Below are 13270 nucleotides of genomic sequence, written 5' to 3' on the forward strand. Positions count from 1 at the left end.
GGAAAGTAAATGTCCCCCCAATTAGAGTATGGTTCCACTGTAAGGGACCTACACCAGGACTACTTGATACGAGAACTGCTAAGGATTGAAAGGAAAGCTGCACGATTTGTTCCGGGTGATTCCGTACAGTCTGCCTCTGTGGTGTATTTGTTAGTGTGGTTAGCTGCCATCCCCGGAGGCCCGGGTTCGATTCCCAGCTCTGCCACAACATCTGAAGAGTGATACGAGGGCTGAAACAGGGTCTACTCAGTCTCGGGAGGTCAACTGAGTAGAGGGGGTTCACTTCCCACCTCAGCCATCCCCGAAGTGGTTTTCCGTGGTTTCCCACTTCTCCTCCAGGCAAATGCTGGTATCGAATCTAACTTAAGGCAACGGTCGCTTCCTTCCCCTTCCGATCTCTCCATCCCCCCCGCCCCACTAAGCCCCTGTTCAGCATAGCAGGTGAGGCCGCCTGGGCGAGGTACTGGTCCTCCTCTCCATTAGCGGCGATTGGGAATTAAAAGTGCGGGGGCAAAAAAATACACAGACAACAAACAATACCTGGGTTCGTGGGATATAGTGGAGGATGGGAGGGAGGGGGTATACACATCAAAACTTATGCTTTCTCAGCGAATTTCGCCACAGAAGTAAAGATTGACAGTTTACCAACTTAAATGCGGTAATAATATTTTTTTGAGATTTTTATTCAATACTATATTACAAAACTTTCGCCAAAGGAACAATATTACACATTTATTACAATTAAAAAGAAATACGGTGTGATTATACAATTAAAACTATTTAGTATTTGACTATACACTAAAAAACTAACAGACACTAAAGAGACTGCCAGACTGACGAATGCACGCGGCAAGGTGCTGAATAATACCTTGTTGTCTTTGTCTTTATAAAAACATATAGCCCTGATACCCTTCCTCATAGCACAGGGAAAGTCTTCACTATTTGCTGTGGCGCCATACATATCGATTAGCCAAAACGAAGGACATTTTGTGCGTATTTTCGCTAATAATTTTGGTAATGATTAAAGAAAATAAAGAAAAAAATTATTTGATAAGACAGCAGGGCTTGTACAAATGGCTTTGTTTTTAAATTCCTATAATTTCTAGTTTCAGTGGGCTAAAATGCAATAAAAATGTAATATTTTCTCCAAAATTTGATTATGATGATGATGATGATGATGATGATGATGCTTGTTGTTTAAAGGGGCCTAACATCTAAGGTCATCGGCCCTCTCCAAAAAGTGGGTTTGCCCCCCCCCCCCCCCCCTAATCGCCGCTATTGCTCCTCTCCAGCTGTATCCCCCTGATCCAAAATCCCACGCTCCCGGACACTGTCCTTGAGGCGGTAGAGGTGGTGGTATCCCTCGCTGAGTCCGAGGGAAAATCCAACCCTGAACTGTAAACGGATTAATAAATAAATAAATAAATAAATAAATAAATAAATAAATAAATAAATAAATAAATAAATATGTCCTACAAAGGAGTAGTGTTACGAAAATGCTGCAAACTTTAGCCTGGGAAGACGAGATGCTCAACTATGTTCCGAGTTGTCAGTGGAGAGTTGGCGTGGAATGACATTAGTAGACGAATATACCGGGCGAGTTGGCCGTGCGCGTAGAGGCGCGCGGCTGTGAGCTTGCATCCGGGAGATAGTAGGTTCGAATCCCACTATCGGCAGCCCTGAAAATGGTTTTCCGTGGTTTCCCATTTTCACACCAGGCAAATGCTGGGGCTGTACCTTAATTAAGGCCACGGCCGCTTCCTTCCAAATCCTAGGCCTTTCCTATCCCATCGTCGCCATAAGACCTATCTGTGTCGGCGCGACGTAAAGTCCCTAGCAAAAAAAAAAAAATAATAATAATAATAGACGAATAAGCTTGAACGGAACTTTTAAAAGTAGGAAAGATCATAATATGAAGATAAATTTGGAATTCAAGAGGACCAGCTGGGGAAAATATTCGTTTATAGGACGAGGAATAAGAGACTGGAATACATTATCAAGGGAAATGGTCGATAAATTTCCAAGTTCTTTGAAAACGTTTAAGGAAAGGCTACCACCTTGTCGACAGCCCTAAATGCAGATCATTGATGATTCACTGGTGAAAATTGGAAACATTCCAAGGGCTTTTTAAAAATATACGAAATTTTTATAACGCCTTGTGAAATCCCTCTTTCCATGGAAGGTATATTCTCTTCTTCGTACCACCACACAAGCTAGCTAGATGATGTGTTTGCTCGGAACGAAATGTAAATGTAGCAGGAACTCCAATTTAAACTCCCAAACTTGCTTCTCGCCTGGAGAAAAATGTGAATGACTCGTGGCAGCTTTAGTGTGAGAACGTCCTTGACAAGTTCATTTAAAAATTCTCATGTAATGTGTCCCAGGAAAGAGCAAGTGAACAAATATGTCACGAAATCTATATCATTAAGGTTGGTACTGATGATAGTAACACTCGCTAGTCGTATTACCCACTGCCCAAGAATTCCTAACGTACAAGTCAATCTTTTTCCTGCTCTCTTCCCAGTTACCTGGGCTTGGCACTTGGTATGGATTTAGCCTATTTTTACGACCGGATGGCCTTCCTGACGCCACCCTACGTGGAGGGATATGTTCACTACTGTGGTCAGGAGCGTAACGAATGCGATAAGGGCCCGCCTGCCAAAATAAAAAAATCGGGCCTCCTTAAATAAAACGCGCAAATCTATGAATAACTAATACATATAAGTTACAGCAGGTAGAAGTAATGCAATATATTGTTAAGTTATAGCCTATAAATAACGGGATTTCTGTGGTGTAGTGGTTAGTGTGATTAGCTGCCACCCTCGGAGGCCCGGATTCGATTCCCGGCTCTGCCACGAAATTTGAAAAGTGGTACGAGGGCTGGAACGGGGTTCACTCAGCCTCGGGAGGTCAAATGAGTAGAGGTGGGTTCGATTCACATTTCAGCCATTCTGGAAGTGGTTTTCCGTGGTTTCCCACTTCTCCTCCAGGCAAATGCCGGGATGGTACCTAACTTAAGGCCACGGCCGCTTCCTTCCCTCTTCCTCGTTTATCCCTTCCAATAATCCCATCTCCCCCACAAGGCCCCTGTTCAGTATAGCCGGTGAGGCACCGTGGATGAGGTACTGGCCATCCTCCCCAGTTGTATTCGCCGACCCAGAGTCTGAAGTTCCAGGACACTGCCCTTGAGGCGGTAGAGGTGGGATCCCTCGCTGAGTCCGAGGGAAAAACCGATTCTGGAGGGTAAACAAATAAAGAAGAAGAAAAAGAAGACTTTGCGTGTTGAATGTGATTGATATCTTTCTCTATAAAAGACTTCACGTGTCACACGGACAGGAGTTCGTGAATATGCGTCTTAGTGAACATAGCGCTGTGACTTTGATAAAAATGGTCGCTAATATACTTCTCAGCGTGAGTGAATGCACGTGTGTGCATATTCATCTGTTCCTTAGGTTTTGAATACATTTGTGTAGGCGTATAAACCTAAAACACAAACAGTGTAAGTTACTTTGCGCTCAGTTTTCCTTCATCCTGTTTCGTTCCCATTAAAGTTGTAGGTTCGTAGTTGGGAGAATTGCTTACGCAATCTTGGTAAAGTCCGCCTCTGTGGTGTAGTGGTTAGCGTGATTAGCTCCCACCCCCGAAGGCCCGGGTTCGATTCCCGGCACGAAATTTGAAAAGTGGTACGAGGGCTGGAACGGGGTCCACTCAGCCTCGGGAGGTCAACTGAGTAGAGGTGGGTTCGATTCCCACCTCAGCCATCCTGGAAGTGGTTTTCCGTGGTTTCCCACTTCTCCTCCAGGCGAATGCCGGGATGGTACCTAACTTAAGGCCACGGCCGCTTCCTTCCCTCTTCCTCGCTTATCCCTTCCAATAATCCCATCTCCCCCACAAGGCCCCTGTTCAGTATAGCAGGTGAGGCACCGTGGGCGAGGTACTGGCCATCCTCCCCAGCTGTATTCGCCAACCCAGAGTCTAAAGCTCCAGGACACTGCCCTTGAGGCGGTAGAGGTGGGATCCCTCGCTGAGTCCGAGGGAAAAACCGATTCTGGAGGGTAAACAAATAAAGAAGAAGAAGAAGAAGAAGAAGAAGAAGAAGACTTTGCGTGGTGAATGTGATTGATATCTTCCTCTATAAAAAGACTTCACGTGTCACACGGACAGGATTTCGTGAATATGTGTCTTAGTGAACATAGTGCTCACCTCCAATGGGGGTGTGTCTGAAAAGAGCTGCACCACCTCGGGATGAGGACACGAGTTTATTTTAGTGAACATAGCGCTGTGACTTTGAAAAAAATGGTCGCTAATATACTTCTCAGCGTGAGTATATATGCACGTGTGTGCATATTCATCTGTTCCTTAGGTTTTGAATACATTTGTGTAGGCGTGTAAACCTAAAACACAAACAGTGTAAGTTACTTTGCGCTCAGTTTTCCTTCATCCTGTTTCGTTCCCATTAAAGTTGTAGGTTCGTAGTTGGGAGAATTGCTTACGCAAGTTAAGTGTGGCAGTCTTGGTAAATATAGGTAATTTATTCGTTATGAGGTTATGACATATTTACCAGTCACAGGTATTCCACAACGCGTTTCGGAACTTGTACTGTACCATCAGGTAGTGAAATCCTGGCATTTAATTGTTGCTCTATTTCATACACAGTTGTTTTCTAGGAATATTATACTATTTTATTGAAAACAAGGGGCTATGTGCATTATGAATTTGTTTCATCTATGTTGAGTCAACTATAGGAGTATGTCATCTCCGAAATATTGGGTATATGGCAAGGATCTATTAATTGATGCCTATAAATTTCCAGAGTTTCTAAAATGTTTCAGTTTTATTCCTTTCGCATGTATCTGTAAAACAGTGAGATAATTGTGTATATTTGATGTTTAATGACCTGTGTCAAGTAGATGTGCAACAGCTGCTGATTTTTCATGCTTATGTAAATAAAATGTGCTGTAGGGGTAGCGTGCCTGCCTCTTACCCGGAGGTCCCGGGTTCGATTCCCGACCAGGTCAGGGATTTTTACCTGGACCTGAGGGCTGGTTCGAGGTCCACTCAGTCTACGTGATTAGAATTGAGGAGCTATCTGACGGTGAGATAGCGGCCCCGGTCTGGAAAGCCAAGAACGGCCGAGAGGATTCGTCGTGCTGACCACATGACACCTCGTAATCTGCAGGCCTTCGGGCTGAGCAGCGGTCGCTTGGTAGGCCAAGGCCCTTCAAGGGCTGTAGTGCCATGGGGTTTGGTTTGTAAATAAAATAAAATGCCTATTATTATTATTATTATATGGACCTACGCACTTTCAACATTCGTAAGACTCAGGAACAAGGCTCCTTTGAACATTCACAGAGTCATAAATGTAAAACCAACAGATCTCCTTAATCTAATTCCTAAGAAGCCTCGAAAGTTGGATTTTAGATTGTAATTTGAACATACCATTCGCCGTAAAACTGTTGAGCTTGATCATATTGTTCTCGTTCTGTATTTTATTGTAAGATTTTGTAGTGTACTGCAATCTGAAAATCAATATAATTCACTTGTACCAGTGTCCTTATAAAGACACTCATGCACGTGCACACCACACACACACAAGCACCTTCATAATGTGACTATAACCCCCACATCGGTCGATCATGGCTACGCTACTGCGGGTGTGGCTATCACGAGGCTCCAGTTGAGAAAGGCATTGCTTCTTATTAATTACGTATGTGAGACGATGTGTAATTTTCTAGTTCGACCTCCCCTAATCAGCTCATGTTCTTTACCAGCTCTCTGACCGAGTGGTCAGTGTCTTGGCCCTCAGGCCACGGGTTCGATTCCAGATTACATCGTGGGATTTTAATCTTCTTCTCTTCATCCGCCACATTTTCCACACCCTGAGGGGGTCGCGAGTGTGAACCGTGTTGCACATATCAATTTGGGTCCTGTTTGACGGCCGGATTATCTTCCTTTAAAATGCATGTCACTACGAAATTTTAGCAAGACAGAATAGTGCGTACTACTTACGGGTTGGAGCATACACCGCACAGTTGGCAGCACAGCATTAGAGAGGCGCTGAATATGGTGCAACTTGAAACAGCTGTTTGTTCTGAGACATTAAACTAATTGTAACCACGCGTGGGCGTGTACTAGGTTAACTGCCAAGGGGAGGATTTGTACCATTATCAAGTTTTATTGGACTGTTGTACTGCGTCATTGTACCACTCTTGGCATGTCAATGTGTTCTCAGGCAGTCTGCTGGCAGTGTAATTTGTTAAGCGCTGTCGAGCTTCCATAGGATTATTAGGTATTTCGTAGCGGCCAATTTCTTTGATCAAAATAATATTCATATTTCATGGTCATCAGTCAGTGTTCAAATTAATTTTTCCGTTAAAATGTAGGTTGTCAACCAATAGAGAGGGAAGGTAGCTTATTATTAATGTATACTTCAAACGAAATTTTGGACATTAAGTTTGAATGTGTCCGTCTCTGTGGTTTAGTGGTTAGTGTGATTAGCCGACACCCCCGGAGGCCCGGGTTCGATTCCCAGCTCTGCCACGACATTTGAAAAGTGGTGCGAGGATTGGAACGGGATACACTCGGCCTCGGGAGGTCAACTAAGTAGAGGTGGGTTCGATTCCCACCTCAGTCATCTTCGAAGTGGCCTAGGAGTGGGAAGGAAGCGGCCAAGTTAGGTAAAGCCCCAGCATTTGCTTGGTATGAAAATGGGATAACACGGGAAACCATCTTCAGGGCTGCCGACAGTGGGGTTCGAACCCACTATCTCCCGGATGCGAGCTCATAACTGCGCGCCCTTAACCGCACGGCCACCTCGCCCGGTAATGACTAAATAAAACAAGAACAACAATTAATAATATGACACCCGATTCTAAACCCGAGCCAAACCCTACAATCCTTAAAACAGGTTACAGAGAATTTGTAAACATCGTGGTACCGGGTAGTGATGGGATAATCGAATACTTTCAATACTCGACTAACCTCCTTACAATATGAATAATCAAATAAACAATAAAATAAAATAATCGAATGAGTTTCAAATATAATTCAGTTGTAGTGATGGCATCCGGATACTTATAACATCCGAATAACCTCCATCCAATTATTTAAATAATCTAATAAAATAATCGAATGAGTTTCCAGTATCATTCAGTTGTATCGCATATAATATTCGGACGCGTCATGAATCAATTTTTCGGTTTGAGTGTGTCGATTGGATAATCGATTGAAATATGCGAATAGATACACTCGTATGAAACATAGAAATATGCCTTTTCCAAACTTATCTCCAAATGTTGAAACTAAATGAGTGAATTAACTAACTGTCTTAATAAGATCACTTTTCATTCGATTATTTCAAGAGCATTCGCTATTCACTTGTCGCATTCATTCGAATGCAGTTCCCAATGAATAATCGAAAACAATATTCACTATTCGATTGTCTCATTCATTCGAATGAATAATCGAAAAGTAATCGAGTAATCTAATAAAATGAAATAATCGAATAAGCGATTATTTTGTGTTCGATTATTCGATCACCAGTACCACGTATAACGTTGGGTGTGCTGCTTGTCTCAACTCCAACGAGTAATGAACACATAGGAAGACAAGCATCTCGATTTATGATCGACAGTCGATATACGGCATACCGGGGGTGGGGGATTACAGTTCATTCTGCATTATCCAAATCTGCCTCCCGCAGAGGGGCCATGAAGGTTGCCGCAGCTATTATAGTAGACATCGCGTGGAGTCGTGAGTAACGCGGTTACATTCACTCGTACAAGGCGTGCCTCCCATTCATCCAGAACAGATGACCCGTATCGTAGACCACGCGAAGTGTGAATCACCATTCAACTGTTGCGAGGTGACGTCATTTTGATCTTTAACCTTGTCGGATGTGATGGATCATACGTCGCATTGATTCACCATCTTTTTTGGCTGTTTTCTTTTTTATCCTTTCGTTTTACATCTTTTGCTTTTGTCTTTCATTTAGGACGTACGCGAAAAAAAAACATAAACCGAAATGTAATTTATGTAATTTAGTCTGAATCAATCAATCAATCAATCAATCAATCAATCAATCAATCAATCAATCAATCAATCAATCAATCAATCAATCAATCAATCAATCAATCAATCAATCAATCAATCAATTTCGCGTTCGAGTTCTGAGCTAAAAGAATTTGTTGAAATAATCCCATTTCATTCCATCATAAGAGGCCATAATATATTATTATTATTATTATTATTATTATTATTATTATTATTATTGATCTCCAAATCTGTTGGTGTCTCTGAGTGGTCAGCTTCTTGGGCTTCGGTCCTCGAGGATCAAAGATCGACGATTCCTTCCCAGCTCGAGGAATTTTAATTGTAAATAGTTAATTCCCTTGGCTCAGGGACTACGTTTCTGTACTCTCCCCAATATTCCTGAAACTCACACACCACACACAACACTTTTCTCAATTGCAATAACACCAGTTACCCACACACCCTCATGGGACGACATGCCTTGCAGGAGTTGCTAGCCTTACAGAATTATTATTAAATGTCCGGCTCCATGGTGTGTTCGCCTTTGATCCAAGGGGTCCGGGGTTCGACTCCCGGCCGGGTCGCGGTTTACTTACTGCATTTACATTTGTTGTTAACTTTAAGTCCAGTTTGCTCTGTACTGTTAACAGTCTAGTAGAAGTATTAGTTTCCTTGTCCCGAGGTGTGCAGATCTTTTCAGGCACAGTAGAGGCGAGTTGAATGTACATTTTTAACCACATACTAGTCCTTCTACCAAATTTAAATTTCTGGCAGTGCCGAGAAATTAAATCTGGGTCAACGAGGACGACAGCAACACCGTTACACTATGGAGGAGGACGTAAAAATTGGCCTATATAAAATGCATAATTATAAAGTGTGTCAATTACGTTGTTATGGATTTGTTGAATTATCCAGATGTTTACCATCCAGATCAGACCCAGTGCTGCTGAGCCGCATAAACAGGGTTGTATTACTGTATATTTCACACTGGCAACTTTGTATTCAAGTCTCCTGCCTGTTGAACAAGATTTGGCCCTAAGTAGTACATGAAGAGACGGCTACATACAGGCCTCTACGCTTCATCACTGCATTGAAGAACTTATGACATACACTTATTAATTAATCAATTTCTCTGTTTCAGGCTCTGGAGGAAGCTCAGGCTGAGAAAATGGAGATTCAGGCACGTTTCGAACAAGACTTCGAGCGACTACGTACCGTGAACACAGACCGTGAACAACAGCTCTTGGACGACTTCGAATGGAAATTGCGTGAAGTGGAGCAGTCCTGTAAACGAAGACTGGAAGAGCGCGAAAAGGCAACAGAAGCACGAGTACAAGAAGTGAGACGCGAACTGGAGAATCGATTGGTTACTGCCGAAACCGAATTGGCTGAAGCGAAACAGCTGCGTACTCTTACATTCGAGCAGAAGCGGTCTCTACGTGCTGCTACTCGTCAGATGGAGGAATTTCAAGTGTCGGAACGTATTTTGAAGGAGGAAATTGCTCAACTTAAATCGGCTGTCGAGTCCGAAAAAAGTTATGCTTCTACAATTCAAGTACGTAGCCATCATTTGTTCTCATAATTAAAGATTTCTTTTGATTTGCTTTCACTTCTAACTTTGAACCTCTGAGGGCTTCCTGGCGAAAGGGGCTCAATTTTCACTCAGGAAGTTGAGTAATTAATTTAGAAAAATAATCTTAAATTAAAACAATAACAAACAGCCTTCATTATAGGTAAGAAAGGTGGTATAATTGGAGTTAACTTTTGGAGTTATGAATTTAATTCCTTGCTGAACATGAGTGTGTTACTTTTATAAGCATTGGTGATTGGAAAATTGGTACCGGTATGGTATTACATACACGAACTGTGTGGGCCATAATCAAAGTGATGTAGTTTGAACGTGGAAGCATTGCAGGGATATATGAACTATTGATGACTTGCCTTATACACGTTATCGAAGGGCTACAACTACAGTCGATGACCCTAACCTTTGAATTTCAGCTCAGAGTAACCTTGGCCACAATGCCGCCATGCTGAATAACGATCATCGTGCAGTCGCAGGTCACCACGTTTCAACTCAAACTGTGCGAAACAAGTTGCATCAGGCACAGCTTTACTCTTGACATCCTTGGCAAAGCCTAGGTCTCAGAACTAGACATCATAGGGTGCAGTACAAATGGGCCCAACACAATGCTGAATTTGTCTCTTCAGAATAGGTATAAACTCCTTTTGACTGATGAGTATCACATAAGCCTTGTTCCTGACGATCATTGGCAATGTATTTGGAGGCAATCTGGTCAGACTTCATGTCTTGGATACACTGACCAGCATGTGCAGCAAGGTGGTGATTCTGTGATGTTTTGGGGTTGCATTATGTGGGGCCAACTTATTCCACTGCTAATCATTCAGGCCAATGTCATGGGGCTGTACAATACAGGGACATAGCAGAGTAACCTTGGCCACAATGCCTCCATGCTGAATAACGATCATCGTGCAGTCGCAGGTCACCATCTTTCAACTCAAACTGTGAGAAACAAGTTGCATCAGCCACAGCTTTACTCTTGACATCCTTGGCAAAGCCTAGTTCTCAGAACTAGACATCATAGGGTGCAGTACAAATGGGCCCAACACAATGCTGAATTTGTCTCTTCAGAATAGGTATAAACTCCTTTTGACTGATGAGTATCACATAAGCCTTGTTCCTGACGATCGTTGGCAATGTGTTTGGAGGCAATCTGGTCAGACTTCATGTCTTGGATACACTGACCAGCATGTGCAGCAAGGTGGTGATTCTGTGATGTTTTGGGGTTGCATTATATGGGGCCAACTTATTCCACTGCTAATCATTCAGGCCAATGTCATGGGGCTGTACAATACAGGGACAACATCCTCTTACCCATAGCAACACCATATTACCAGCATTTTTGAGGGGAATTTGTCATAATAGATATTGCATGCTTCCATTGTGCAGTTCTCATTAGTGATCTTTGTGATCACAATATTGCTTAACTAGAGTGGCTGCCGTGTTATCTGAACATGACGACTATTGAACATGCCTGGGATAAATTAAAGAAGGCTGCTTATGGATGTCATGACCCACCAACCAGTCTTCAAGATCTGTACCGAATAACCATTGAGGAGTGGGACAATTTGGACAAACATTACCTTGATGAAGAAGATAAATTCAGGCTTGCGTCAATGCAAGGGGACATGTTACCCAGTATTAAAGGTACTGGTGTGTGCCACATTCAGTAACTCAAATTGAGAAAGCAAAGCTGTATTTTTGTAGAGGCTCTCAATTTTTGTTTTTGTTTTGTTGGGCAGTAAATAATACTGATATGTTACCAAGTGGAGTGGGTGCATGTGTTAATGTGCTATGGCTATAGAGCCAAGCTCTGCATCTGGGAGACAAGTGGGTTCAAACCCCACTGTCTACTGTCCTGAGAATGGTTTTCTGTGGTTTCCTATTTTCACTTCCAGGCAAAATTCTAGGACAGTTCCTATTCATAGGCCGCAGTTGATTTCTTCCACCTCCTTACCAAATTGCATTCACTGTCATTCATTTCATCTTTATTAGCTTCTCAACTGAGGTTGGCACCAGGAAGGGCATCAGCCAAAAAAAAAAAAAAAAAAAAAAAAAAAGCCATAAAATATTTTGTCTCATCTCATCCTCAACCCCATAGCAGCAAATGGGACTAAGGAGTAGACATACATGGTACCTCTGTACCATCTGTAGAATCAGGAAATCTTTGGTTCAAGGTGATGAAAAACTTGTTTTGATATATGTATTTCCATGTCAACAATGTTCACTTGGACTTGGTAATAAATACCAAAATTCCTTAATATCTCTGGTGTTATAGTTTGTACGGTAAACAGGTATGGGACATAAAATATTGAAAATTGCCTTTTCTACTCTTTGTTATGTACAGGTCTTAGATGTAATATCGAGATTATGTCCATTATTATTCCTCATTTGGTAAAATTGCAAGAAAGCTAAAAATTGAAAATGATTTGTATACATTTTATTATCTATTGTTTTTTAATCAAGGGGCTGCCTGGCCGAGGCGGTAAAGGCGTGCTCGGTTCACCCGGAAGGATGTGGGTTCAAATCCCCGTCAGGAAGTCGTAAAATTTAAGAAACAAGATTTCCACTTCCGGAGGTGCATATGCCCCTGAGGTTCACTCAGCCTACATCAAAAATGAGTATGAGGTTAATTCCTGGGGGCAAAGGTGGCCGGACGTATAGCTAACCACTCTACCCCATCACGTGCTGAGGTTACGAATATCTTCCACCCCTCCAAGGGCCTTCATGGCCTGTAGAGAGATGACTTTGCTTTGCATTTTTGTTTTTTAATCAGTGTGTTATAGTTCCCTTAAACACTTCAAAATAATCACAAGAAAGTATTTATCACTAGGTTGTTTTATGACATGCAGCATATATGCTACATCAGGACTCAGAGTTGATTTTTGTACCATTATTGCTTTTTTCCTTATATTGTATTATATATTATATATATATATATTATATATTATATTGTCCTTACATTATATTGTATTGTATTATTGTAAGGACACACACAACCAGATGTAGAGTAGGTTTAATGGGATGACTGCTTGGAAGAAGAAGGAGATACGAAAATAAATAATAGATGGAGAAAAAGAGGAGAATCCGATAACATGGTTGGAACTTGAAAGGGCAGTGAAAGCAATGACCAAAGGTAAAGCAAGTGGAAAAGATTATTTCAATGCTGATATGATTAAGGCAGCAGGAAGCATTGTACTACAGTGGCTATACAGAGCCCTCAATGCCATATGGAAGGATGAAAGGATACCTGAAGATTGGCAACAAGGAAGCATTGTACCACTGTTCAAAAAAGGAAATAGGAAGAAATGTGAAAATTATAGAGGTATAACCCTATTATCACATGGGCTAATGGAGAAAGTCATAGACAAAAGACTGAGGGATATAATAGAAACACGGTTAGAGGAAGAACAATATGGCTTTAGACCGAATAGATCAACAATAACAGTGCGAACGATAATGGAAAAACATCTGGGAAGGAACAAGGAAATCATATTCGTATTTTTGGATTTTGAAAAAGCTTATGATACAGTTAAGAGGGGAATGCCTACTGAAAAGAAATGTACCAAAATCATTAATTAACAAGATAAAAATGTTGTATCATGAGAGTAAAAGTGGAGAGTGGTGACTCTGAAATATTTTATACAAAAAAAGATC

At 41.9% G+C, this 13270-nt stretch overlaps 1 protein-coding gene across 10 annotated transcripts in view; it reads left to right on the forward strand.

The window, feature by feature from the left end:
• Positions 1–13270, forward strand: part of LOC136878916 (protein FAM184A) — a 442374-nt gene that overhangs the window by 366138 nt on the left and 62966 nt on the right. For all 10 annotated transcript variants that reach the window (XR_010860861.2, XR_010860862.2, XR_010860864.2 and 7 more), the window contains one exon: positions 9173–9586. Coding sequence is in view for 6 of the 10 variants with exons in the window: in XM_067152527.2 (XP_067008628.2) it covers positions 9173–9586 (414 nt within the window). In the remaining 4 variants the exon portion in view is untranslated. The remainder of the gene's footprint in view (positions 1–9172; positions 9587–13270) is intronic.

The sequence above is a fragment of the Anabrus simplex genome, chromosome 8 (genome assembly GCF_040414725.1).
Source record: "Anabrus simplex isolate iqAnaSimp1 chromosome 8, ASM4041472v1, whole genome shotgun sequence".
NCBI lineage: Eukaryota > Metazoa > Arthropoda > Insecta > Orthoptera > Tettigoniidae > Anabrus > Anabrus simplex.